Raw genomic sequence first — 27,713 nt, forward strand, 5'->3', positions numbered from 1 at the left:
ATTGACTGGAGATTAGAGGCAGAGTGTTTGGCAGATCCCTGAATTTTAAAATGGAGGAAGGGAAAACACGCAAAGGAAATATGGAAACGGTCTCTGAGAAATTCAGTGTCAGCAGCTTAGTAGTAAAATTGTATGGATAATACCTTATTGTATGTGCTGTAACCTTTTGCATACTTTGTAGAGTAGCACTAATAGAAATAACAAGCCCTAAAAACAACTGCTAGTTGCCAAGAAAGACAGACCCATGTGTCTTTAGTCAGGATAAAATCGCTCTGAATTTATTCTTTACTGGCCCCAGACGTTTTCAGCGTAATCACAGCAATAATCCCGGTAAATTGAAAGCAGTTTAGGTCTAAAGCCTGAACGTTTGAGAAGAGAGCAGGGGTGTGTGGCTGGGTCTCTGAGGCAGCTGTGTGTGCTTGCAGCCGGCAGAACCAGCTGAAGGACCAGCAGCACCAGCAGCAGCAGCAGGTGGTGTCCCTGTGCCAGCTCCCCGACGAGGCCGAGTGCCTGACGGTGCCGCGCTACAAGCGCGACCTGGTGCAGAAGCTCAAGATCCTGCGGCAGGAGCTGTCCCAGCAGCAGCCCCAGGCTGGCCACTGCCGCATCGAGGTGTCCAGGGAGGAGATCTTTGAGGTAACTCGAGATTCTGACCTGTTTCTTAACGGGGGAGAAGGGGAGGGGGGTTGTTCATAGCTGTGTAAAGGAGTTGCTGCAGTTAAAACTGGGATTTTACCACGGTGAAGAGAAAGTGTTCCAGGGGGTACCAAGACAGTCGTGTAATTGAAGTAGAGGCATTTACCCTGTAGAGATGAACTAAATCAAGGAGAGCTTTCTCTGTGGCTGGAGATGTGCAGCCTGTGTAGGGGCTGGGGAAGGAGTCCGAGCACTTTGTGTATCTGAAGATCCTGTCTCACTTCTTCCTGTATTTGAGAAGCTGGTGACTGTTTTAGAGGGGATGTTAAAAATGCAACTCTAAACCATTATTAGTGATCTTTGATACAGTATAGCTTCAGTAAAACTACTACTGAATAGGATTCCTCTTCAGAGTTTGGATTTCTTATTGATCTGAATTCCCTCTCCAGAATCAGACCAGTTTTACAAACTGGGCTTCCGAATGGCCAGAGGTGCCCACAATGGGGTCTCTGCATTCTGTTTTGGGACATGATGCAGCAGAATCATTCTGTTGACTTGACTAAACACAGTTACAATTCATTGGCCTTCTCTGGAGAACAGATTGTCCTTTTGAGGATTTTCACCCATCCCTGTTGCATTTTTACCCCACCCAAACTTGACCATCCCACTGTGTTGTCACAGTTTTTCCCAGCCAAGGAAGATTTGTGTTGGTCTCCCCTTTGGAGAGTCAGATCAGTTTGGAAGCAGCTGAACGAGGAAGGGAGGGAAGGCTGCAGAACTGCTGTGTTCTGGTTCAGTGCAGTGTGCTGGGTCCCCACACACCCACTTGCCTCCTCTGTCCTGGACAGACAAAGCTTGGGGCTGATACTGGACATAAATAAAACCCAGAATGGTTTTTTTTTACTCTCATTCCTTAGCACTTTTCTGCCTTTCAGCTTGCTTTCTTGTTTCCTTGGTGAACTCTTACTGACAGAGGAATAATCCTGTGGATTTACTGGGATGGCAGTGCTGATTCCATTCTTTAGGTGCTTATTGAAGGCTGGCACATGTGTTTTATCCAGAGCACAAACTCCACTGTTGGCTTTTCAGGCTGCAAAAACCAGGAGCCCTTATGGAAAACAAAAGGAGTTTACTGACACCATTTTTTTATAAGTTATGTGAGAAGGAGGGAGAATGTCCTGATCACTGTTCAACCCTGGAAATTTAATGGGAGGTGGTTCTGCTCATCTTCTCATCATTTTATTTGACAAGTGTTATCACATTTGAAGAAAATTAAGAAACAATCTGTGGTTTGAGAAACTGATCTGGAAAAATAATATCCCCTTTAACAGTGTGCCCTTTGGACTGGGAGTCAGACTCCCTTCACTTCCATTACACAGCAGCAGCTTTCACTCTGTAAACAACAGTGAATAAAAGGAAGTGTTGTGTGTTTACAGGAATCCTACAGGCAGGTCATGAAGATGAGGCCAAAGGACCTGTGGAAACGATTAATGATAAAATTTCGTGGGGAGGAAGGCCTTGATTATGGAGGTGTTGCCAGGTAAACAGTGGCTCCTCTGTCTGTTCCCTGCACCCAACCCTGCCAACCCCCTGTGCTTTGGATCCTGAACCAGCCCAGTGTCAGCCCTGCTGCTTTTACATTATTCTTATTTGTATTTATTTCTGTAACAGATTAAATATCAGAAGAATATATGGCTTTAGGTAGTATTTTAAATTTGTTTTTTGGAAATAAAATGCAAGTTACACATCATGTCAAACATCTGTCATATGTTTTGGTATCTATTGAAATTGATATCTTTTTCTTTGGTTAGTGAAGTTTGGGTATCTGAGAATATATACTAAATACTTGGCTTTATGGCACAGTTTTAACCAAAAAATAAACTTTATTGCAAACTGTCACTGCTGTTCAAAGCAAAATGTTAAAACCCAACAGGTGGGCAACTTCAGTCTTGTCAGGTTATTTTTCCCTTATAAAAAATGACATGCCCAATTCTCAGACCATTATTTACTGATTTGCATACAAATAATTAGAATAATTAGAACTATGTGTCTAATTATTAGAATAATTAGACACATAATTAGAATATAAACTAAATATATTCATTACCTTAAAGAAGATTTATATCAAAAGCTTTGATTCCAACATCTTTGTATTCAAGTGAATACATAATGTCTTGTCTTAGTGTGTAAGGGATGTAGGAGAATCAGTCAGAAACTTTCTTGGAAATAAGTAACCTGAAGAAAAACCTTGGAAAGATGGAAATCTATCAGGTGTTGTGTGGTTACTGAGCCAATAAAAATAATTCTGATTTTAGCCATATTTCATCATGTTCAGAGATAACTTCTTTCACATTTATGTTTAATAGTAAGATTAAAAAAAATCTGACTGTTTTGCAAAGATTCTCAGTGTAGGAATGCATTTGTCTGTAGAGTACCAATAAGTGATTTTATTTCCAGGGAGTGGCTGTACCTGTTGTCCCATGAAATGCTGAATCCATACTATGGGCTCTTCCAGTATTCCCGAGATGACATCTACACCCTGCAGATCAACCCCGACTCCGCCGTCAACCCGGTAGGGCTGGGCCCTGTGCTGGGAATCATTTCTGACAGAAATCAAACACACTCCTGCAGAGGCTTCAGCACTGGGAGCCAAATTCCTACAACTGGTGGTGCTGGACACTGAATTTGTACAATTATATCATAGGGTTTTTTTGTTCTTTGATTAAAGAAACCTCTCAAATGTGATCTTAATTTTCTGTCAGATGTCTATTTATGATTCCTTTGGGAGAAATTAGGCTTATTTTGATTGTTACTTGTAAAACTCCTGGACTGGATGTGAAATGCTCAGTGTGCCATGCATGAAAACAAAACAAAACCTCTGCACAGGGTTTGGGCTTGGGGTTTTCTTCTCTTCTGGGTGTTGAAATTTTGTCTCTTGCTCTGTCTTGGCTGAGTGGCCTTGTCTGTGCTCTGTTGCAGGAACACTTGTCCTATTTCCACTTTGTGGGCCGGATCATGGGGATGGCTGTGTTCCACGGGCACTACATTGACGGCGGCTTCACGTTGCCTTTCTACAAGCAGTTGCTGGGGAAGCCAATTACCTTGGATGACATGGAACTGGTGGACCCTGATCTCCATAACAGCTTAGTCTGGATACTGTATGTAACCTGCAGGGTACTCAGGATGTAGAATGCTGTTTGTGTTATGTGATAATGGTCCTAAATCCTGGACATAAGGTGTATTTTGATCTCCTGCTCAGGCAGATTTAATAAATATCTTTCTTGCACAGTTCAGCTTCTTTAAGGCTAGAAATGCTCAAGCTACTCAAATTTAGGGGGGGAGGCGGTGTTTGGAGTTCATATTAATTTATTAATTTTACCTATTATTAATTGTAACAGGTTATTAAATATAATATTGAAACTTTGATAAAGGTTTTAAAATGTAACACAGTAAAACTGTATATTCACCTTCTGCTTCCAGGCAGGACTTTGAAATGCCACTGAAAAATGCAATTGTGCTTCTGTCAGATAGAATATATTTGCAGAATGTGTTTTCCCTCAGTCATTTGCTGCTTTCTTTGCCCCAGTGAGAACGACATCACCGGGGTCCTGGACCACACGTTCTGTGTGGAACACAACGCCTACGGGGAGATCATTCAGCACGAGCTGAAACCCAATGGCAAAAGCATCCCCGTGACAGAGGAGAACAAAAAGGAATATGTCAGGTACATCAGGGGCCTTTTCCAGGGTTCTTTTTCTATTTCCTGAGGTGGGGAGGAAGCGTTACTTGTTGGAGTAATTGTCAGTGTTGTGCTGTTGGGTTTTGCTGCAGGGCTGTGCAGTGCTCTGCTGTAATCCTGTCAGTGGGGCCGTGTTTTGGGGCTGGATAAATTGCAGGTTTATTGTATTTGAATATATCCTCCACAAACCCAATTTGCACTTGCTCGCAGACTTTATGTGAACTGGCGGTTTTTACGAGGAATTGAAGCTCAGTTCCTGGCGCTCCAGAAGGGATTTAATGAAGTAATCCCACAACATCTGCTGAAGACATTTGATGAGAAGGAGTTGGAGGTCAGTGCACCAGTGCTGTGTTGTGTCGTCAGGCGTGCGAGGCTCTGGGAGCCACAGGAGCCCTGCTGTGCTCTCACCTGGGATGGGGCAGGGCAAGGCTCAGCACTCGGGGGCACCGTGGCTGTGTGTGCCTCCCATGGAGCTGTGGGAGGGTTGCTGCAGGTGCCAGCTCACCTGCACAAGTGGCTGCAGCCCCTTCCCTGTAGCTCAAACCCCTGTGAGCCACCTGCAGCAACCTGGGGCTGTGTCACTGCTCCAGCAGTCCTGGTGCAGAGTCCCCACGGGGCAGTTTCCTCATGTGAAATTCAACTCTGCCACAAGAACAGACTGTCACTCCCTCCCAGCCCCTGGGGCACTGCCCTGACTGGGGACAGGTACCTGGGGTTTGGCAGAGCTCAGTTTTGCCAGACTCCGTTGGCCCTGTAAATCCAGCAGAAGGAAAGGTGCTGGCACAAACAAGGGTGCTACAGAATGTCAGGATCAGCACCCAGACAATATCCTCTGAAGGCAAATCCACAGATCCCAAGCTTGCTTTAAACTGAAATGTAATTGCAGTCTGTGGAGCTGAGGGGTTTGTCTGTAAAACGGCCACAGGTAAATTATTCTCGTGTGCTTCTGATCCCTGGGCTGGAACGTCAGTGATTGCTCCTCCTTTATCCTGAGTGTTCTCACTCCCAGCAGTGAGCCAGCCATGCTGCTAACCCAGAACCCTTCTGCAGCTGTAGAATAAGAAAGGGGAAGGTCCAGTGTTCTTAGTCCTGAAAATGTCTTCAGAATTATGATCACAGCCCCACCGAGCTTAACCCGATCCACTGTGGATCCCTCCAGGAGCACTGGAGGCTCAGTGGCAGCAGAGGCTGCTCTGGCTTTGTGTGGAGTCACAGGAACAGATTCCTGTTGGGCTCCAGAGCTGCACCAGCCAAACTGCACCCCGGGCCATGCTCCTGAAAGAAACACTGAGGTCAAATGGAATTATTGAATTCCAGAATCTGTGCTTCTGTTTAACTGACAGGTCAAGGCCCTTTTGTCTAAGCTTGAAATGGTTGTTTGGGTTCTCATTAATTTGAATTGAGACATTTGAAAAATGGTTTGTGTGCAGAGGCAAAATTAAACAAGAAAGATATTTCTGCATTGCTTAAGATGAGGGAAAAGTTATAATTTGCCTTTGGTATAAAAAGTGTCCATTTTCACAATAATTTCTTCATAATTTTTCTGGCTCCAAACCCATTTTTATAGTGATCAATGCTGAAATAATATAATAAATGTATTTTAAATTTACAGCTCATCATTTGTGGACTGGGAAAAATTGACGTTAACGACTGGAAGGCGAACACCAGGTTAAAACACTGTACCCCGGACAGCAACATCGTGAAGTGGTTCTGGAAAGCTGTGGAGCTCTTCGACGAGGAGAGGCGGGCGCGGCTGCTGCAGTTCGTGACCGGCTCCTCCCGGGTGCCCCTGCAGGGCTTCAAGGCGCTGCAAGGTAACAACGCCCGCGTGTCACCGGCGGGAAGGGAGCTGCAGCTGCACTGTGACTTCCCAAGAGCCATTCCAATGCTCTGATTGCAATCACCAGCAGTTCTTTTCTGTGTGCTCGTCTGGTACCTTCTTATGCAGGTGCAAATGGCTCTTTTGTTTCAGTCCTGCTCTTCCTTCTCTGGCAGGAGGTTCTGATCAGCTCAGATCTTAAGCCACAGGTTTAATTCCTAACTTTTACAAGCTCTCATCAGTTGCTCTGGGGGTTTTTTAGACTGAAATGCAGTAACAGAGCTCAAACTCAGACTCAACAGCAGAGTTCCCTTGAGAAACACTGACCCTCTGAATTGTATTTTTAATGGCTGCTCAGATCAGAATTCCAGCTTTGCTCAGGTTGGGACATTTGTAACCTTTTCTGTCCTTTGTGGCATCTTCAGTGCACACCAAGTGTAAAGGATGGCTGTGCTCTAGTCTTCTTTCTTTAGCAGAGACATTAAGGGGATTTCTAGTAGTCAGATTAATTAAATAAAATGGGAAGGAATTGGCATTGTGACTCTGTGGGATTTCAGTGGAATTGGCCACTGTTCAAGACCTGTTATAAAAACAGGTACAGATGTACAAGTTTTATTGTATAGAAGGGGTGGGAGAAGATATTTAAAAAACGGTTAGAATTATGCAGTACACTGTGTGAAAAAGGTGATTTATTCTTCCTTATCAGTGCTTTTTTCCTTACCTTTCCATGGTTTAAATAACTGCAGGGCTGTCTGGGTGGGCAAGGAGGAGTCTGTCCCACAGCCACTGGGACTGTGCAGTTTTTTCTGCCTGTTTATGATTTCACCTTTCTTGGTGCAGAGCTTCTCTTTGTATTTTAGTTGCTCTCTTGTTGTTTCCATATTATTCCTCACAGTAGTAAAGCTCTCCTCTGGATTTTCAGGTGCTGCAGGCCCTCGACTCTTCACAATACACCAGATTGATGCCAGCACTAACAACTTGCCGAAAGCTCATACCTGGTAAGACTTTTTCAGTTCTGTCATGATCTGTAGTTTAAAACCAATCTGCTGTCAGAGTATTTGGAGCAGCCTCACTTCTTTTGTCTTCTGTGACATAACCAAGGCTGTCCCTGGGGAGCAGCAGAGGTGTGGATGCTGCAGATTGATGATTGATTTGTTTGATGGAGCTGCTGCGGCTCCCTGAGCCCTGCTGGCTCCTCCTGCAGCTCGGTGAGGTGTGACAAAGCTGCAGTGATGGTTGGAGAGCTGAAACCTCTGTGCTTCCCCCCAGCTTCAACAGGATCGACATTCCCGCCTACGAGAGCTACGAGAAGCTCTACGAGAAGCTGCTCACGGCCATCGAGGAGACCTGTGGCTTCGCTGTGGAATGACCCTCCCAGCTCTCCCAGACTCTATTTATACTCCTGTCAGCCACAAAGCCCTTCCTTCCCTCAGCCAAGACTCAAGAAATGCTTGAAATACAGGAAACTTTCCCTTTTCTACACTAGGACACTGGGAGGGAAAGGACAACTTTTGGATTTTTTTTTTAATTTTTTTAAATTTTTTATTTCAAGAAAATAGGTCCTGTGGTTCCTGCCATAGGATCATTCAGCTGCTATTAAAAACTAATATCTTGAACATACAGAATGCTGACTTTTCCTACATTTCAACAGTTAAGCAGTATTCTATACTTAAAGACTACTACTATTTTTGTAAGAGGTAATCTATTATATTTGCCTACCTGATTTCTATTCTCAGATACCAAGACACAACTTCAGCAGTCGGTACAAGTCACGTTTCAGCCTGTTTTAAATGTATGATACTGAACAGCATTATACCTGTTATTTTTGGAAAAAAAGTATTTTGGATTATTCTAACTTTGCATAAAATTGGCTGAAAGAATCATTAATCTTTTTAATGAAAGCCACTTACATGTTAACTGCATTTTCTTATAGTAAACCATTATATTCTGCAATGTAAATTCCAGGTAAATGTTGCCACAGGGGCTTTTTTTATATTTTTCAAACAGGAATTCTGAATATGACGTTTTGGGGTCCTATTTATATCATTTGTCAGATTCCTCCAGCAGAATTTCTAGTGAGTGACACAGACTGTATTTGGTACAGTCCTTGTGTTTACATGTGGAAGAACCTTTTCTTAATGAACAGTAGATATTTTGATTTTTTTTTTTTAACAGCATTTTTCTAACAAGTCTGTCAAGAGTATTTTTTTGTTGCTTTTGACCTTAAATTGAAGCACTGCATTTTCCAGCTGTTGAAGCACTGATGGGCTTTGCCAGCAGAAGCCTGTCAGCAGTTTGTTCCAGAATCCATCCTGTCCAGTCAACCAAAGTTTGTTTGAATGCAGCCAAATCATGTTCTGTATTTGTTGATGCTAAAGATTTATCAGGTAAAACACGTTGTAATCTTTGTCCAGCTGCTCATGACACGTGGGTTTAAGTTGCAACTAAGGAAAAATGGTGTATTGACTGAAATATGTGTAATGTGCTTTGGAAATGAGGTTGTAAGAGCACATAATTTATTGATTGTAGGGATGGAAGTAAGTATATATATGATTTATAGCATGGGTTGATCTCTTCAAAGGGGAATAAAATGCACTACCAGTAGAGGGAACTGAACTTTGACGTTAGTTTGGAAATTCTCAGTCGAGATCTGTCTGATCTGCTCGTGCTGTGTGGATAAATCAGGCTGCTCAGAGACAGTGCCATTCTCCTCTCAGCCATGAGAATATTTGGAATAAGCAGCAGGTTTTTTTCAATCAGTGTTGTGTTTTTGTAACTTAGGTTACAATTAATCATCAAATCTGCACTATTTTTTCACTGCCAGTGAGAAGAGAGTCAAAGGTATTGAAAACGCTAAAGGGATGGGATGTAACCAGCTGTTCCATGTGTGCATGGAAGTCACACTGAACCAGCTCTTTTGCTGTCTGTTCTGTGCAGCTTGAACTAAATTTTGCTCTGCCACAGTGAGTAAACTACTACTGGATGTTGTGTGTTAGAATAGTGGGCAAGGGACTGCTTTCACGAAATTGTGGTAAGAATCTGGTGAGCCAAATCCGAGTTGATTTTTTTTTTTTGTACAGCTGGCAGGTTTGTTCCAAGGGACTTCTTCCCTTTCTGGGCTGGCTGCAGGAGGAGGCTACTTAGGGATGTAAAGAGAAAGCCAAGAGGCTTCAGTGACAGCCAGGTTTGAAACATCAGAGCCTTTTCATTCCAGTGCACTCTTGCACTCCTGGGTTGGTGCTTTTGCAGCCCTGCTGGGCTCCCCAGTTCAGAGCTCTCTGTCACTGGGGCAGCTGCCCTGGGCCTGGGCAGGTCTGGGGGAGCACAGCAAGTTCTGGCCCCGTTTGTCCCCCCTGGCTGGGGCACAGCTCCAGCCCTGCCAGGTGAGGCTGTGAGTGACTGCAGGGTTTTACAGACAGGTTCTTGTGCCTGTTCACAGGAGAGACCCCAGTGTCATAGAACTGACAGAAGTGTTTGTTTTTTTTTTTTTATCCCCCTGTGCTTGCCCAGGCTGTGGCTGCAGCCTCCCTGGCCACAGAACATGGCAAATATAAAATCTGGCTAGTGGGTTTATGGAATGCACAGTTATGATCACCTTGCTGTCATAAAAGCATCTTTGGGGAGGGAGGGAGATGAGCTCTGCAGAAAAGAGATCAGAGATCAGCTGATAATTACATTCATTTCACAGCAGCCTTAGCAGTTGCATCTGCTTTCCTACCAAATATTTTGGTATGGCATTGAGAATTTTTTTAACTGCCACAGATATTGTAAATTTAATATATTATAGGCAAAACTAGACAAATCTGCATTGAACTTTCCATAGCTGACAGATGAGGATGAATATACCAAGTATTTTGAGTGCCTTTCTACCTTCATAAAGACTGAGAGCTTTAACTAAAGCACCTCATCACCCAGTCAGATGTTTATCTGAAAGTGGTAAAGGGTTTATTCCTTTCCAAAATTTTGTTTCAAGAACATGTCAGCTACTTTCCCCTCTAAAAGGTGCTAAGCCTAATATTGCATTTTCACCTTGGACTTTCACCCCATGATTAATGTGAATATTTATTTCAATGTGTCCCTCTTACTGGGTTTTACTTTATCCAGTCTTTAGTTGTTTTAGAGAGATGTCACATCATGGTTTTATGCTGTTGCTTTTCATTATGAATGTTTAATTATGAACAGTGACTTTTGTAGATTTCAAATATACAGTTCACAGTTGAGTTTCAGAGGATTTAATTTCTCGGTGTAAAGAGTTTTGTAATGGTGCTTTGTACAGTATGTATTCTAATTTTTTTTTGCACATAGGTTCAGTTTCCCTAAACTGATTTATTTGTACCAAATTTTTGTGTTGTATTAAAGTCCAGAGCACACAAGCTGTTTTGAAATTCCTGTTCTACAACACTACATCTGTACTGAACTCCTGGTGCATTTTAAAGGCTGCATTGATGGAAGTTCAAGCTTTGCTCCTCTCTCACAGCACCATCCTCCAGCTCGATGTAGCATCTTTTTAAACAGCACCACACAGTTAACAGGTGCCATTTGTTGTACTTTACACTATCTAGTAGGTTCCTGGCTCTACACATCCTCAGAGCTTTGTCTGTAGTTGTAATTAGTTTATACAAGTGTAATTACTCCTCCACAAACTGACAGTTCTTAGTTTATCATTTCCATTGTATTTATTACAGAGTGTTTTAGCGTTGGTATCATTGTATTTTCACCCAGCTGTTACATGAGCTTTAACAAAAAAAAAAATCTGTATAAAATGGTTTTTAAGTACTTAATGTATGTACCCATGCAGAAGTTGAGCAATAAATTGTATGCTGTTTGCACTGTCACAGCATCAATGGTTTTAAAAGTTCTAAGTTTTTCTTAATTAAACCTTTAAAATGTAACAATGTGATTTTTAAGTAACTCGACTTTGTTTCAGGAGCAAATACTTGAAACCTGGTGACCTTCTAGGTGCTGTTACCTACAGTGAGGTGTGCAGAACGTTCTAGTCAAACACAGCAGGTCTTGCTTCTGGCTCCCAGGTACTGGCATGTCTTGGCAAGGACTTTATCTCAGCCCTGGTGAACAGATGTCTCCTCTTAAAACTCAGCAAAGCTACACCATCGTCCTTGAGGGAAATAAAGGCAAATTTGGTAAAGACTTGCTAGCTTTCATCAACTTAGCTGATAAATATTGCCCTTTAAGGCTTCACGTTCGCCAGGCTTACAGCAACTCCCTGACAAGGTTTGTACAAATCAGGGTTTGTGCTTCTGGTTTTGTGGAGAAGTTTTGGGTCTGTATTTTTGCAGTGAGGTATTTCATGTTGTAACAGCTGTCTGGTTTGTTTAATCTGTAAAAAGTTCCTTTGGATGTTGGGTTTTTTAAGTTTAGTTCTTTTTTGAGTGCTTGAGTGTGAATTCTCTGTGTGTTGTCAGTTCCATCAGAGACACACCCTCATGGCAACTTTTCAATATTGTATGTACAGTGCAATTAAATCCAGTATTCCTATATCACTTCTCACACAGCAATTTTAAGCAAGAACTCTTCTACTACCAAGATAAATTAAGAGCTGCAGTTGTCAGGCAGAGGAGGCTGTATCAGTAATGGACTTCATCAGTATCAGCCTGGTTTTATGTAACTGTTCTCAGTTTAAGTCTCATCCCTCAGTGTTGGCACCTCCAGTGTTTGGCTGGTGAAGCTTGGCTCTCCTGCTGGGCACTGCACTGTTCACAGCACTGCAAGATGCTGCAAGGTGCAGTGCCTGCTGTCAGCTCCTGCTGACCTCACAGCTGAAATCAGGTAAAAGCTGACTGGTGAAATGTTTAATCATTCTTTAATTCAGGTTCTGTCTGTGAAGATGGAGCCATCAGGCTGCACGTGTGAGTGGCCCTGTGGAAGATCAGGAATGCTGTCCACAGCTCCTTCCCAGGGTTCACAGCTTGCAGAAGCTCATCATGTACAGCTTTAGAAGAAGCTGCAGTGTTTTCTGCTTCAAATTACTTTTCCCAGTGCATAGAAAGAGTATTTTATATGCCTCTATAGAAAGAGTATTTTATATGCCTCTATAGAAAGAGTATTTTATATGCCTCTATATTTTATCAAGCCAGCAACACCAACACTGCAAACACAACTGAAGGAGTCTTCCCTTGGTTAATGTATTTAAATTCCCAGTTATTTATGTGCAGGCATTCTCTAACTTGGCCTTTCACAGGAAACCTGAAACTCTGATGTTCTTTTAAAGATCTTCTTGTGCTTTGTGAGCTTTCCAATCTGTGATTTCTGGCTAATGGTCTTAGATTGGCTTAGCAGCCACAGCCCCAGCACAGATGCAGAGGAGGCTCAGCATCCAACTGTTCCACCAGGAAAACTTCACTAAAGCCCTCTGACTTCATCCCAGCTTCCTCTGGGTAGAGCCCAGCATTACCCCAGCCTTGCTCAGAAGGTAAGAAGTAATTTGGAAACTTTATTGGTGATCATAAAAGTGCTGTGGAGATCTCAGATCCCAGCAGCTATGCCCCTGACAGGTCAAAATGACAGAACGGATATTTTAGAGAGAAAACCAGCCTCACACCATTATAGCAGCTCTCAAAGACTGGTCATCTTAGCCAGTGACATTTACCCAAGTCTTAGAGGTGGCTGTGGCTGTACTGGAAAGAAGCCATCTGAAGTCTGGATCTCAGTCTGTCTGCTTCTAGTTCTTGAAAAAAGGTGTCATCATCATTGTGCATGATTGCTGCTTGCAGCTCCTGTATTTCCTTTTCCATCTTTGATCTCAGTTCTCTTTTTGCTTTCTGTAGCATCTAAAGAAAATACTGACATTAGCCACAGCATGTAAAAAGAAAAGGCAATTGGAAAAAACAACGAATACTTACTTGTGCTTGTGCTTTCTCTCTGGTTTGGATTTCTTGGAATTCTTGAGATATAGCTTCTGCTAGCATGGAAAACTAAACATAACATGTGTGAGTTGAACTAACTAAAGAAAGACTTCTAAATGGAAAAATATTATCTGCCTGCTGCAGATGAAGCTTTACCTGATCTTTGTAGTAGTTCTCCAGAGACTCCAGCTCCATCTGGTGCTCTCTCCGTTGCTCATCACGCTTCTCTTGAGCATAAACTTTCAGGTCCCTCAGTCTTTGCTTCTGAATTTCTAAGCCTTCCTCAAATAAGTTTTTAAATATCTGCCAGCAATTAAAAAAGCAAACCTGAAGCTTTCCCAGGAACTTTTAAGTATACATTTACATTTCTCAGCTGCTTTATCTCCTGATGGAATGGTGTTTACATGAGGATAGGCCATAGCCCGTGGAAAAGCACAATTATATACCTAGAAATGGTGGTGCAGATACAGCTGAGCTGGATTTGTGTTACTCATTTAGCTGAAATTTTGATCGATAAAATAATTTTTCATGTCAGTTTAGTCAGATGACCCAACTCAGCAAGCCAGGGCCTTTGAACATGCACTGTGATTTACAACCCACCCTGTACTCTGCAGTCTGCCTTCAGGACCTTCATCCAGGTTTCCAGCAGCAGGAAATCCAGCCTGGACTCAGGCTTTCCATTTCTCCACAAGAACACTTACCAGCTGTAGCTCACAGCTTGAGGCAAACAGTTCTCAAATCCCTACCAGTGGATTATGCAGTAAACTTCTAATCTTTTGTTTTGAAAGGTGACAAGTGTGTATCTGCTCTTGCAGGGTGTAATAACTCTCCTTGCTTTCTCTCACTCTGATGTCCAGCTCTAATTAGATCATATCTGTCACAAAGTCCACTTTGTTTAACAAACACAACTGAATAACAAAGCTGCCTGTGTGATCAGTTCCCTTAACTGAAGATTTAGATTGTTTTCTTTGGATGGTGACTGTAGGAACAACTTCTTAATCCTACTGTTTCTGAAAACTCATTTCCCCAATTTCTCATGTTACCAACCCTGTTTTTCCACAGTGATACTTCACCCTTCCTCTCTTCTTAGCCCCATAAATCATCCTTTCTTGTTTCACAGTGGTTTGCCCTGCACTGAATCCATATTTCCAGAGAAGGAAGAGTTTCATGTGCCTTGACTTGACTGATCAACCACTTCATCCTGGCTCTGTGCCCCGGTCACTGCACTTGCAGCACTGAGCTACCAGACCTCAGCACTGGGGAAAGAAGGAAAAGAAAGAATTGCACCCCTGCATCCTCACCTTCTCCTCCCGTGTCCTGGCCCGCAGCAGCTTGGCCCGGAGCTGCACCCTGAACTCCTCGTAGTATTTCCTGGCCCGGGCCACCTGCTGCCGCCTCTCTGTCACCTTGTTCTGGGCCCACTTCTGGCGGTACGTGTGCTGCTTGTGCTCCTGCTGAAGGGAGAGCAGCAGCTGTCACACCACCACACTGCCAACACACACTCCTGCAGGCAAAGCTTTGTTAATCAGTGCTAATTAGGGTCCGACACTAAGAGCCTCCACACCCCAGCTTGGCTTAAAGCATTAATCACCACTGATGGAGCAAAGTCATGTCACTATGGAATTGAGGAGTCAGCACTGTCACAGGAGCTGCAAAACAACCTCAAGTTTCTTCTCCTTGCACTTTTTTAGAGTAACAATGCAGTGTAACAATTATAATAATAATATTCCATTCCCATGACCCCAGTAGCTGCACAACAGATTGTGTGACATTTTGAGACCACAGCTACTCAAAAAACAAAGTTGTTGTAAGACAAAAAGCCACTTTCATGATCTGGGAATATGCACTCTAGATAGCTGCATGTGAAATCTCTGCCTTATGTAACAAATAGGCTTCAAAGAACATACCAGTCTCTTCCTGTGATCTTGATCTCTCTTAATAATTGCAGCAAGCATCTCCTGTTTCTTCAAGGCCTGTTCAACCTGGAGGTTTAAAAAAAAAAAGCTAATTACTTGCATCATGCTGCAGGATAAGCTGTCCTATATAGCAGGTTTAAATATTGCCTCTCTGCTATGTATTGGGGTTTGGGTTGAGAATTGCCTTGCATAAGTTAATCAACTTTTGCATCTCATAACTCGTTTTTAAACTAAAAGACTGTTCATAACTAGCAGTGGAAAGTACAAAATGCTTATAAAAAAAGCAATAGCAACCCTAGGCAGTACTCGAGAAACCAATATAAAAGAACAACCATAATATTCTAGTGGCTGATGAAAAGTTGAACCTCAGTATGTAAATCTGTACATCCTATTTAACAGAACATCCTTCCCTGTTGTGGTGTGGGTGTGCAGTGCCCTGCCAGGGTGTCCCTGCTGCCATTCAGCAGGTAAGAATGAGCACACTCACCTCATTCAGGAGCTGTGGTCTGGCAGGAGGTGCCCTAAGGTGCGCAGTCTGTGCAAGCTGCCGCTGCCACATTTTATTCAGAGTACGGGGGGAAATGTGCAGCTGGGGAAACTCCTCCAGGAGCTGCAGGAGGAGGTCGTTGTCTCTTATGGTCACTGTAAGATAAAGAAAGAGGTAAGCAATAAATATATTCCTGGAGAATGCATTTAATTGTAAATTCATCCAGACTGCATCAACCTAAGTCAAGAAGTATTTTACACTGAACACTGTATAAAATGACCATGCTGCTGTTACCATGTCAAGCTTAGCCCAGCAGGACATATCATCCTGCCAGTACAGCTGCACAGAAAAAGCAATCCCAATCTTTTGTTTTCTCTGAAGGATTGATTTTATAGTTCAGGTATCATTTCCCTACCACCACCCCATCCAGCTAAGACAGGTATCCCCTTCTTTCTTCATGTGGTTCTGACCACCACTGATCAGTGATTGCTTTTTCTCTCTCTCTCTCTGGTTGCAGCAACTTAAAATGAAGCCAGCACAGCAGTGGCAATGACAGATCCAGGTCAAGTAAACAGGTGCAAAATAAACTGGTTTGCAACCAGCTCATTCCCAGTACATCTTTGATCTTTCTGGCAGGAAGAGATGATGGGGAGATGAAACAAAAGGGTATTTACCAAGTGTATGGCCTTCAAAAACTGGGAAAAAAATAAGGCAGTGTAGCTGAGCAACATCCAGGTATGTGGGGGATTATCTGGTGATCTTACCCATAGGCATGCACAGTCCTGCTTACCAAAACCAGGCCTAGGATTTGCAGCTTGGCTTTCTTGGAGCATCACCTGCTCAGCAGATCCAGTGGCAGCATTAACACCACAGTGGCAGGGTCCTGACAGATCCTGCTCTGTGACCTGTACGTGGCTCACCTCAAGCCACAGGCCCAATTATAAATGTGATACATGCTCAGGAAAATAACATAAGGAGAGCTCAGACTGTAGTGGAATAAGCACAGGAGGAGCAGCAATGGAAACAAGCCCTGAAAACAATCCAAGGGACTTTGAGGAAGTAGCAAATGGGTCACAATTTGATTGTGCACTGATGGTTTACATTTACTTAAAGCATTATCTTCCCTAACAAAAATCCAGACATATAGAGGTCAGGAGAAGGGAAAATGCTACAGCTGACTGGTATATGTTGGACTGGTGCCTTTATTCTTGGAGTTCAACACATGCTTTCAAAAGATGCCAGTTTTCCACCAAGGATAGTTTTGCAGTTCTTACTTGGAGCTGCTTGCTTTGGCTTCATGATCCCTCGTTTTGGAATCCACTGGCTGTATTTGGGATACTGAGGTGTGGTTTTTCTAGAATAAACTTTCACTGGCTGAGACACTTTTGGAGGTTCTTGAAAGATGTTTTCTTTGTACTTTTGTTCCTTAGGAGCAGATGTAAAACAGATGGAGAACAGGTATGAGAAGGGAAACACTGACAGAACACAGTTTGGCCATCAGAACTGAAATGTCTTTTCAGACTTTAAAATGAGAACTTGGACATACTGCATTGGATTCTCCAGAAGACCAGAATTTACAAAATGCAGGTCAGGGTTCAAATAAAGGTTAAATCTCATTATTGCATAACCTTAGCTCTTCTGCAGGACTTAATATTAGTAAGTTACTATTTCAGTTGTACAGTGTTGTAACTATGACACTGGAAGTCAAGGAGGCTTTGTACCCAAAAGTGTCTGGACAGGCCATCTAATCAAATTTAAAAAGAAAAAAAATCAACCAAACAAAACACAATCAGCAATCCCCACAGTGCATCACCTACCACTTCCTTGGCAGCTTCTCTGAGCTTGGAAAGTCTATGCTTCTCCCTCGCTTCAAAATTTCTTAGCTCATTTTCATAAGCTTTAGTGACCAGCTAGAAAACAAAAATAAAAGGACTTGTCAGAGGAAATAATCAGTCCATACAGTCACCTTGTTAACCTGTTTGCTGCATGGGTCAAAGTAGCTTCTTCCACTTTAAACTGTTTTTTGTAAAATTCGAGGTTTAAGTCTCTTCCTCAGCAAGCTACAGATAAAACAGCATATGATAAAGAAAGGAGAGCAGATGCCCTCCTTACATGAAAGTGTTCTGCTTTCGTGGTTTTAGTGTAACTGTTGGTAAGAATTACCACAAGGTCCGATCTAAGAACTACCTTTGTTTTTCTTGTTCTTTCCTCCCTTTCTTCCTGCAGGTGGCTGCATATTGTCTTTATGTGGCCTGCTACATTACCACGCAGTTTATGCTGCTGGTGCTGAGATGAGGGCGAGGCTGGAGAGAGGGATCGTGGCCTGCCTGGGTACCTTGGATGAGATGTGTCTGTAGGGAAAGATCATTCATTGAGTATCTGAGACAAAAACCCCACTGAAGTGTACTGTGCCTAGGCCCTCATTTCAGAACCATAATCCTGTGAGTTTGTATTCTGTCCTTCCCCCATTTTCTATACTTTTTTTTACTGCAGCTGTGTTTGCCTTCTATTTTTTTTTTTTTTTGCAAAGTTTTACCACAGTTTTTTAAGTGTTAAACAGAAATTCGGTTACTGTAGTTCAGGTTTGGATCAAAGACAAAACAGAAGTGAACTAGCAATACAAAACTTAGTAACTAACTGTAACTCAGAGTAGCAGGGTTTTTTTTACATGAAAAGGTTTCTTTTGTATTTGTTTCCACCCCAATAATGGCACAAGGACTGTTACCTCTCCCAGCTGTCCTTCGGCCGTAGTCCATGACACTGTCACTGTGCTGAGACAGGCTGTCCTCATCTGCCAGCTCCTCTTCTCTTGTCTGCTCACCCAAAGCTCTCTTCAACATCTAAGGGATAGATTTTTGTTTTGTGGGGGTCAGGTTCAACAGACAGTTCTAAAGTTCAAATGAACTAAAGCCATGTGTTAATTGCAGATTTTCTTTTCATCAGATTGCACTGATATTCTTGTTCTCTCACTGTCATTACTAAAGCTGCATCGCTCAGCTCAACAAAGAAGAGATTGCACTTACTAAATCTAGTTCATTTAGCCTGCGAGACAGATTTTCTGATGCTTCATTAAACTCTTGCTCAGGCACCTTCTCCTCTGTTGTTCTGGGGGAAAATGAATCTTCAGCTGAATCTGTGGTGGAATTTTCGTATTTGCTAAAGCAGAAAAGACAGATTTCATTTCTGTTCTAAAAACTTGATGATGAGCATTATCTCACACAATTCCAGTTCACTTTTTGCCTAAGCACATTTTTATAGGATTAAGTAAAGCAGAATGTGTAAACGCCTATAAGCATATTTAACAAGATGAGTATATGTCAGGAGAAACAGGAAATCTTTCTGTTAGAATTAATCTTTCACTGTCACACAGCCAAGGAAAGAAAGCTTATTTCAAAAGGGAGGTGGGGGCTGGCTGGCTGTGGAAATCAAAGTGCCAGTGTGGTTCAATACCAAAAATCTGAACTTGCCTTGTTCTAGGCTGGTGCTGAGATTCAGGACTTGGGGTTTGTGTTGCTTGTTCAGCACTCAGTGAGAGCTTTTCCTCAAAAGAGGAGGCAGACACAGAAGACTCACATACCAGAGGCACCTAGGAAAATGAGTAAGTGAAGGGTTTATAGATCATGTGAGTAGAGATGCTGTAATATAACCATCCCAAACCCTGTGAGTAAGAGATATAAAAACAGTTGTATTTCTAGGCTCCTGACTGCAGATAGTGTGCTTTAGAGAATTAATGTTTAAAGAAATGGACTAGCAAAAATATGGAAGATCAGTTCACAGCTAAACCACTGAACAGAACAGGGTCTAGGTTAAGGTAATGAGTATCCCACATTCCACCTCATCAGCCTGGGACTGATGCCAGGGAGTGGAAATAAGCTGAATTTCCCTTAGTACAGCCTGAGCTGCAGTTCACAGCAAGCCAGGAGAGAACAGACTTGTCCTTGTGCCATTTAGCTGCACTGGTTTAGTTCTGCCTGGTAACTTCTCTGTACAAACTGGAGTAACTTGGGCTTGGCGTGGACATACTGGGAAAGGCACCAGTGGAAAATGAGTTTCAGAGACAATGGAGAAGTAAAAGCTATTTACACTACTGGAACAAGCAAAGTCTGTGAGTACCTCTTGTGGCTGCAGAAGGCAAAATTGTGTTTCCAGAAGAAGAAACTTCCTTTACAGACACATTTCTATGGGCACAGATTGATAACTCCTGATCAGTTTGGGGTTTTGCATTATTCAGTTTTTGAAAAGCAAAGGACAATGCAAGAAAATAGGAGAGAATATAATAAGCAGTTAATGGATCTTTAAAAAGGAGTAAATATAAGTTTTATTGACCACCTCTCCCCCAAATTATCACTAATTTACAATGCTGATACACTTCAGAGAAAGGACATGACTGTACTCCTGTGCTTTGTACATTTCTGATTAAAAAGCAAGACAATCAGTAACTGGTTGGTTGTGATAAATAGAACTCTGTGGGTGCTGGCTCTGTACATTTTGGAGCAAACAACTCCAGGGAGAGCTAAGAACTGACATGACTCACAGACTGCACATAATCACAGTCTAACAACACGGCATCACTGATGGCATACTGGGGAAAAAGTCCAAAGAAATAAGTCCAGATGTGCCACAAGATAACAGACAAATTAGCAGAAATCAAAAAATATTGATTGAAATCCCAAAAATCAAGATGCAACATGTACCTTTGTCACATTGTCCTTGGCATCACCTCCCAGCATTTCTCCCACTGCAGAAGCAGATGACAGGTAAGTGTGAGTTAACAGCACTGTGCCTACTAACATGGGCAACAAGGAAAAAAAGATGTGAGCCAGAGCCTGTGGATCCAAATTATTCAGAGAATAGAATGACAAAGCAACTGTGGTTACCCAGTTGTGACATTCATTTTGGTAATTTCTCCAGCCTTCAGTGTTCAGTGTCGTGGGAATGCTATGGAAACTAAAAAAGGTAAGCAGTGTTTCCAAGGCAACAGCGAAAATGAGTACTGAAAAAAATAGCTTCTAAACCTTTTCTACAATAGCAGTTAATGGCTTTTTCTTAGAATTGAAAGTGGCTTGTTTGGTCCATGGTTCTCTGCTCAGAATAAGCTCTGCCATGGGACTTATCTGCTGGAAGAGATTTCTGTGGTATAGGCCCATCTTAACGGGATTAACTAAGAAAGGAGTTGAATTGGGGACATGGATTACTTTTTTTCCAGTACAGGGAATAGATTAAAAGTAACCTATTTTTTTCTTCCTCTGTAAAGCAGAGATAGAAATATGAACTTGTGTCTGAATTAAAAAAAAAGCACTAGTAGATTCAAAACAATGTTTCTTGTAGTGCCAGTAAAAATAAATGGAACATTATAAGAGTTACCCTAGTGGATGCAAAATGTTCTCTCACCAGGGATCTTTCTTGATAGAGGAAGACCATCAGAAACATAATCAAATTTCTGGGTAAGTGACTTTTCAATCTGAAATAAAAAGCAAGATGTGTTCTATAAATTCACAGGAGAGTGCTGACAGGAAGGTCATACATTAGGTCTGTCTGCAAATGGAAATCAATGCTGATTTTACAGATAGATAAAAATCACGATAATTATTCTGTTTACCATACCGTAAACTGTGCAGTTGCAGTTACTGTGGAATTGTGTATGTATATATGTATAAATATATAACTGTCCTCTCTGGACAGTTAGTGGAGAATGAATCCACAATCCAAAATTCCTGGAACTGAGATAAACTGACACACTCAGAAGTGTTCTTCAGGAACCAGCTACTCCCCTTCTGCAAGTGAACTAGGTTTTCAAACGAAAGCAGTACTGGTTACTGAAAGAAAATGAAATAATCAAAGGGTAGGTTTTTCCTTACAGAAGGAATGTTGACTGCTGCCTGCCTGTGTGAGCTGTGGTAATCTCTCCATCCCGGATGCGAGGGCTGGAATGGGGGCAGCAGAGGAATTGCCTGCTGGATGGGCTCCCCCAGCTTTGTAGCACTGGCACTCAGAGTGCCTTGGTGAGGTTCAGCAGCATGAGCAGGCTCCATCCCTCCTGAAGAGGCAAACACAAACAACTTGAGGTGTTATCTGGGAAAGCAGAACATGTTTTGTGCATTGTGTGTACATAATACAGGGAAGTGTCTTGATAGCTAATGTGAGCTGCCACCTTTGGTGGATTGCACAGGACAGTGCTGGAACATTTTCAGCCTTGGGAATGTGATTTGGGATGTGAGGATCTTCCACAAGGACTTTTTAGTGTTTTGAACCACAAAGGAGAAGAATATAAACCACAATTAAAAACAACCTAGCTGAAGCCAAATCATAGCTAAGCAGAAATAGCCCAGATGATGAAAGCTTGCCTATTCTGAAAGACTAAAATATCACATTTCAGAAAATAATTTATTTTACAACATGACTAAAGTGTTTCCATTCATGACTAAAGCTCTCCTCCACACTACCCTAGTTCCCTACACTGCTAAATCAAAGTCAGGTGGATGAACTTTCAGAAGAATCAATACTCACCATTTTCCCTTTCCTTTACAATCCCCCTTTCACTTTCTGAGAACTGTCTGGGCAATGCTGCAAGAGCCCCTGGGCTTTCAGATTCTTCTTTCTCTGTGTCCTTTTCTGCTAGACACACTACAGGCCTCTGAAATTCTAGAAGTGGATGTTTAAAAAAGGTAAAACTAGGATCTATAAAGCATCTTGCAATGAAATGTTGAGATAGACAATTTTAATACAGAAGAGAAGAGTCTTAAATTTTTTCTCACCCAAACTCACCTTCCCCTCTCTTGGAAAATGAATAAGCAGTATCTCCAAGTTTAATTAATTCACTGGTAGATTCTGAGCCATCTGTATCACACGTTAGAATAAAATATTCTTCCTGGGACCTGAGGGGAACATAAAGCTATGAAATATTTCCTCTCTCAGCCTCTGCCCGTTCAGCCCACGAGATGGAGCTGCCGAGGAGCCGTGCAGGACACGGCCCTGCAGCCACAGAGCAAACCAGAGCAGGAGGCACAACCACAAACTGAACTCAGCTTAACAAATCAATCTTTAACATGCAGTCTTTAAAACTGATCAAAGCTTTCAAGTTGTTTCATTCCACATAAAAAATTATCTCAAGGGAAACGAGATCAACAACCCTTCAAGGGCAGAAGAAGTCCCAGATGTAATTTTAGCCCAACCAGAGGAGTCACCTCACATTCCTTTTGCCATATGTAATCAGTAGGTGTCTAAACTACAAAAAACCTACTAATCTCTCTACAGATACACAAGGACAGTCAATTGTTATGCGAAAGCAAATATTCAGAATTGTTCTTACCTTTCAACTGATGAGAGCAGTGGATGTTGTGTAAGTTCATCAGCAGTGCCTTCCAGCTGCTCTTGAGATGCAATTTGAATTTCATCACCGGACAGCACATTTGTCTCAGCTGCTAATAACCAAAAGGAAATTATTTTCAGGAAAACTACTTCTAGCTATAAACTAACAGGTACTACTTCCAATATCATCAAAACAGTTTATGTGTAATATCAACATTGTAGTGTTTTGTCTGAAATGATGACATGTAATGTTCCCCATGGGGTGGGGGGAAAGAGAGGGGGGTAGAGGAGGTGGGGCAACTTTTATGGGAAATTTTGAAAAATTATATCACTACCATATATCCCCTTGTTCCAGTTATTAACAAACCTTTCTTCTTCCTCAAAAGAATGAGACTGTGGACTTAGAGCAGGGAAGATTTGAGCCACTAACCCCCACTGGGTAGCAAGACTGGCAGTCTGAGGGAAGGGAAAAGCAGTACAGGACTGAACATTCCTACTGCCCTCTTCCTTCTGCCCACCCTGGTTATTCCTCAAAATAACTCCTGCAATGGATCTGCTCCCAAGACCCACTTCCCAGGAAAGGCTATGATCCCCCTTCTCTCCTAGTGAGTAAAAGGGACATCTGCTCATTGCTCCAATTAAAGCCAACATTTGAATCCTAATCCTAAATCATTTGACTTACAGGTTGAAAAGCAACTCTCAAAGGATGAATTAATTATCTAGAGTAGGTTTGTGCCACAAGAACGAAGCAGAAAGGGTATATAAGTTTGGGGAGAAATTATCTATTTTATTATTGTTTATGAAAATGAGGAATGCAAATATTCAGCTTCACTACTGAAATTTCCTCCCCCAGGGTCAGTTTTGTCTTTCTCTTCTCTCCATTGTCAAGGTTATAAGTAACAAAAAAACAAAAAACAAATAAATCTTTGCTACATTGGAAACACTTTGGGTTTACAGCTCACCTCCAGTCTGAGAAGATGCTTCACTGACTTCTCTAAGATACTCTAACAAACCATCAAATATTTCGAGGAGGTTTTTGATAGATTCCCTGTCTCCTTTCACAATGTTCTCACCTTAAGAGAAGGTAATGAGACATATTAATAATTAGTAAGTCACAGAAGAAAAATTCTCAAAAGCAGTTATTTTTTGCAGAAGAGTGCTTGGAAATTCTTGTAAAGGTGTCATCTCAGAAGACACCTGGTCACTTATTTATGGCTATGTAGGTAAGCTTAAAGTATATCTTAAGTGTTCCAAATTTTCATCTTTTCAGTTCTAGTAAGTGAAAGTTTATTGATGCAGTAACTGCTTCCACACTCACAAAATGAATATTCTGGGATATTTTCAGGGACAATTGGTATTTAATGTTTTTGTTATACATAAAATTATAGCACGAAGCAGTCTGTGGAATGGCAGCAGGATTGCAAACACCAGCCACAGTGTAGAGGCACCAAGTCAGAGACACTTCTTATCAAGCAGTTTCCATTCTGTACAGGTTATGCTGTATGAGACCACACACAGGAACACTCAGGGAAAGCCACTATCTGTGTACAGATAACACAGTTCAACCCTTTATCGCCAACTTTTAAAAATATAATAACACATTTGAAACTCCAGGGTCACATCTTAAAACCCAGTGTCTAATCCTGAGCCAGTGACAGATTTCAGGTCACACTTTGGCAGCCAAATGAAGAATGGCTGGATGTTAACTTTAACATTCCTTTCTCTTATTTATTCTCTGCTTGCTGTTTCAATTTATAACCTGATGTCCAAGGCAATGGGCAGTGCTCTGATGACATCCACTACCATAAGAAGATATTGCATGTAAGTGTGAAAGCAAGCTGTGTAACACCTGGTTCTTAAATGTTCAAATGAAACCACACAGATACTCAGCTGTGTCTGTCTCATTAAACCAAGCACTTACCTGTGATGTGAGACAAGCTGACCTGCAAATAATCCAGTGCCAGAGAATCTATTATTGCTTGTACATTATGTGCATCATCCTCTTGGCTTCTGGGAGTAGAAATGAAATCTATTTAAAATAAATAATAGATTTTAATGGATAGCTTGTTGCAAGTACCTTAATGAAACTACTTTAACTTCTGCTTACAAGCTGGTATCTGTTCAGTACCTTGTGTCCTTGGTGAAAAGCCCAACTCTCATATGGTTGTACAAAATCTTTTATAAATACTGAGCACAAACTTAGAACATCCCTTGGAAGATGTGAGGGTTTTATCAGGATTAAATTCTGGAACAGAGACTACTAAAGTGTATTTCCTCCTTCACTGCCAGCACACACATCTCGTTCAGGTCATCAAACTGGAGTTGCAGTTTGTGTTAGGGCTGCTTCTTTCCCTAATTGTGCTTCCCACACTAATTGTGCTGCAATGTACTCTACTTAATTGGCAACAATATTCTTTTTAGTTCTGCATTTACATTTAACGGGACTTCTACCTTCAATAGCTGCCAGTTACCTCTGTGTTCTTAAAATCTTCTGCAATGAGTAGTTTGACTTCCTACACATAACAGTTTATAAACAAAGCAAATACATAATTGTATAACCTTTGCTTAGTTGTTGTCACTGAAGTCCAGTGGAGTTGGGTTAAAGTAGGGTTAAATCACAGCTCAGCTCTTAGCAGACTGTAAGCATTATGCATGTTACGAGAGCAGACTTGAGTGTTAACACTGCTGTAAGATAAAGTGAGCCAGTTCACAGCCTTCAGATGGCTTTCAAGGCCTAATTTACAGCAGTTTTGTTGTGGCTATCCTCATAGCTGCCGTTCATAGCAGTCCAAAGTTAAAATAAAATTGGCCAATATTAATTAAATCTTCTTAAAGAATGACAATCTTCTATTTTTGTCTTTGGAAGGACACAAATACTTTAAATTCCTACATCTGTAGGAAGTTTTACAAGTTGCAATTTTATTTAGCTACAAAATACACAGAGACAAAAATAAAAAACAGATTTAGCAATCTGTTTATCATTCCTACCTGGCACTTCTTCTCCTAAGATTGACTCATAAAGACGAACAAACACGTCAGCACCACATTCTGAGAGATGCTTTATGTGTTGGTTTATGTGACAGGTCCTTAAAAGATCATTGGCAACATCAACCCAATCTATTTAGAAGAAAAACATAAGTGTCAGAACTGAAAGACATAGAAATAAAGATATTGTTATTTTCAGTGAAAGGTAAACTCTGTGTCTTTGAGTCCACCAGAGGTGGTCAAACGCAGGAAGCTGTCCCATCCATCCAAAATATTAAACACTGTTCAAGTGCAATCATACCCCAGCTGGACTTGGGAGGTGAAAGGCACTGAAGTACCACAGGCTGGGCAGGGTTTTTTTTTTGTTTTGTTTTTGTTTTTTTGCCATGTAATGAAAAACAAATTTGAATCTGGTCTCATAGCCAGGAGCTCCAAGCCTTTAAGACCTTAACAAAACAAGCTTTGATACAGCATTTATCAGTGGTCAGAAATGATGGGTACTTTTTTGGAAAATGTGAGCTTCTCTTACAAACCCAGGTTCTCTAATAGTCTTAGGCATTGACATCACTGCTAATGTAAATATTCATCATGAAGAGTAAATTCTACTTTAATTAATTATTTAAGGATTAGAAGAATACAGAGGTGGTCCCACCAAGTACTCAGTTGAGCACAATGGGCTGTGCATTAATATCCTGATTTCCCCCCAAACTTTGAGTCCTGAGTTCAAAGTGCTTTCAAGGACACGTATTTTAACAAGTATTAAGAACTTCTATTTACTGGAAAAGGCGCAAGTCACCTTAGGAAGGAAAAAGTATAGAATTACTACAACAGAAACTAATTTGTACAGTTTTCAGTCTTCTGTACACAGGAGTGTTACTTTTCTATTCATTTACTCCTCCATCAGTGCCAGACATCACTTTATTTTAAGTTTCAGATGCATGAAGGGTTAAAGTAGCATCTCCAACATTACAGGCTGTTGAAGTACTGTTTATCTGTAGCTTTATTAAGTTAACAGTGTCGCACGAAAGGGATAAAGACAGAAGAGGGGAAGGGGGAGGTTAACGCAAAGAGCTTGAAAAGCCGCAACACAAGAAAACGAGGGCTTTAAAGGGCTGAATAAAATGGTGCCAGCGATGCGATTAGCGGGGGGAGCGATGCGGGAGAAGGGAGCGATGCGGGAGAAGGCAGCTCTCCGGCTCGCCTCCCCCGGCTCTGTGGGCACCAAGGCGGCCGCCGCTCCGGGAGCGGGACCGCCCCACCGCAGCCCCGCGGGGCCGGGCCCCAGCGAGCCGCGCTCGGAGCCCTCCGGGCCCGGCCCTACCTGTGCCCTCAGCGCTGCCCATGGCGGCACCAACGGCCCGCGCCCGCCCCGCCATTTAAACCGCGGCCTGCGCGCCCATTGGGCGGCACCGCAGGAAGGGGCAGGCCCGCGGGCGGCACGGGGGTCCGCCGCTCTCGGTCACGGCCGGTGCAACGGGAGCGGGGCTGGGCTGATCGCCCCTGTACCGGGACTGGGAACAGGCCCGCCTTTGGACGGGGAGCAGGGAAAGAGCGCATGCCACAGAGCCAAGCCGCAGCGCTGGCCACGGTGCCATTCCCCGCCGCGCCCCGGTCACTGAAGGGCTCCCCCGGTTCCGCCCAGCCACCGCCCCGCGGGCCGAGGCTCCGGGCAGCCCCGCTGGCCCCGGGACGCTGCGGCCGCCCGGCGCGGCTGGCGGTGTAAAATGGCGGCGGGCGTGTGGGGGAGGTTTGTCCGTGAGGTTCCGCCTCCGTCACCTGAGCGGGAGGCGGTAGGAGGCGCTTTCCCGTGGAATAGGTGCGGACAGGGCCGGCCTGGCGCGGGGGTGCGGGGAAGGTTCTAGCACTTGACCTTGCAGGCCGGCCCAGGACGCTTCCCGGGCCCTGTGTCCATTGCCGGGTGTTGGTGTTAATTGCCACGATACGGGTTTGGCAGGGTAAC

The 27,713-nt window shown here is 42.6% G+C and overlaps 2 protein-coding genes across 6 annotated transcripts in view; one reads left to right on the forward strand and one right to left on the reverse strand.

The window, feature by feature from the left end:
• The window catches only part of SMURF2 (SMAD specific E3 ubiquitin protein ligase 2), a 57,180-nt gene extending 46,131 nt beyond the window's left edge, over positions 1 to 11,049 (forward strand). The window contains exons 11-19 of the mRNA XM_063409076.1: positions 426 to 636; positions 2,073 to 2,176; positions 3,094 to 3,208; positions 3,616 to 3,794; positions 4,223 to 4,360; positions 4,586 to 4,706; positions 5,988 to 6,189; positions 7,117 to 7,192; positions 7,464 to 11,049. Coding sequence (XP_063265146.1) covers positions 426 to 636; positions 2,073 to 2,176; positions 3,094 to 3,208; positions 3,616 to 3,794; positions 4,223 to 4,360; positions 4,586 to 4,706; positions 5,988 to 6,189; positions 7,117 to 7,192; positions 7,464 to 7,563 — 1,246 coding nt within the window. The 3' untranslated portion in view covers positions 7,564 to 11,049. The remainder of the gene's footprint in view (positions 1 to 425; positions 637 to 2,072; positions 2,177 to 3,093; positions 3,209 to 3,615; positions 3,795 to 4,222; positions 4,361 to 4,585; positions 4,707 to 5,987; positions 6,190 to 7,116; positions 7,193 to 7,463) is intronic.
• On the reverse strand, positions 9,668 to 27,507 carry CEP95 (centrosomal protein 95). Of its 5 annotated transcripts, none has more exons than XM_063409071.1 (23): positions 27,075 to 27,507; positions 25,757 to 25,885; positions 24,690 to 24,797; positions 23,731 to 23,841; positions 22,770 to 22,878; positions 22,226 to 22,335; positions 21,968 to 22,102; positions 21,319 to 21,497; positions 20,852 to 20,921; positions 20,155 to 20,246; positions 18,928 to 19,046; positions 18,484 to 18,616; positions 18,186 to 18,300; positions 17,648 to 17,811; positions 17,278 to 17,370; positions 16,735 to 16,885; positions 15,461 to 15,615; positions 14,965 to 15,039; positions 14,359 to 14,511; positions 13,214 to 13,360; positions 13,055 to 13,126; positions 12,802 to 12,982; positions 9,668 to 11,310 (listed from the first exon to the last, which is right to left on the reverse strand). In XM_063409071.1, the coding sequence occupies exons 1-22, from the start codon at positions 27,127 to 27,129 to the stop codon at positions 12,809 to 12,811; spliced, it is 2,649 nt and encodes an 882-aa protein (XP_063265141.1). In that variant the 5' UTR covers positions 27,130 to 27,507; the 3' UTR covers positions 9,668 to 11,310; positions 12,802 to 12,808. The 5 variants fall into 5 exon arrangements, with proteins under 5 accessions (XP_063265141.1, XP_063265142.1, XP_063265140.1 ...); XM_063409072.1 differs by having other exon boundaries at positions 14,359 to 14,508; positions 22,770 to 22,881; XM_063409070.1 differs by having other exon boundaries at positions 22,770 to 22,881.
• Between the last annotated feature and the right edge of the window lie 206 nt (positions 27,508 to 27,713).

Source organism: Prinia subflava, chromosome 12 (genome assembly GCF_021018805.1).
Source record: "Prinia subflava isolate CZ2003 ecotype Zambia chromosome 12, Cam_Psub_1.2, whole genome shotgun sequence".
Classification (NCBI taxonomy): domain Eukaryota; kingdom Metazoa; phylum Chordata; class Aves; order Passeriformes; family Cisticolidae; genus Prinia; species Prinia subflava.

Coding starts and splice junctions, on each gene's coding strand:
- CEP95 (XM_063409070.1), bottom strand. CDS start 27,129: ATGGCGGGGCGGGCGCGGGCCGTTGGTGCCGCCATGGGCAGCGCTGAG. Junction 20,922..21,318: donor CAGCAGTCAACATTCCTTCT/GTAAGGAAAAAC, acceptor TTTTTATTTCAG/ATTGAAAAGTCACTTACCCA. Junction 12,983..13,054: donor GAGAGAAAGCACAAGCACAA/GTAAGTATTCGT, acceptor TATTTTCTTTAG/ATGCTACAGAAAGCAAAAAG.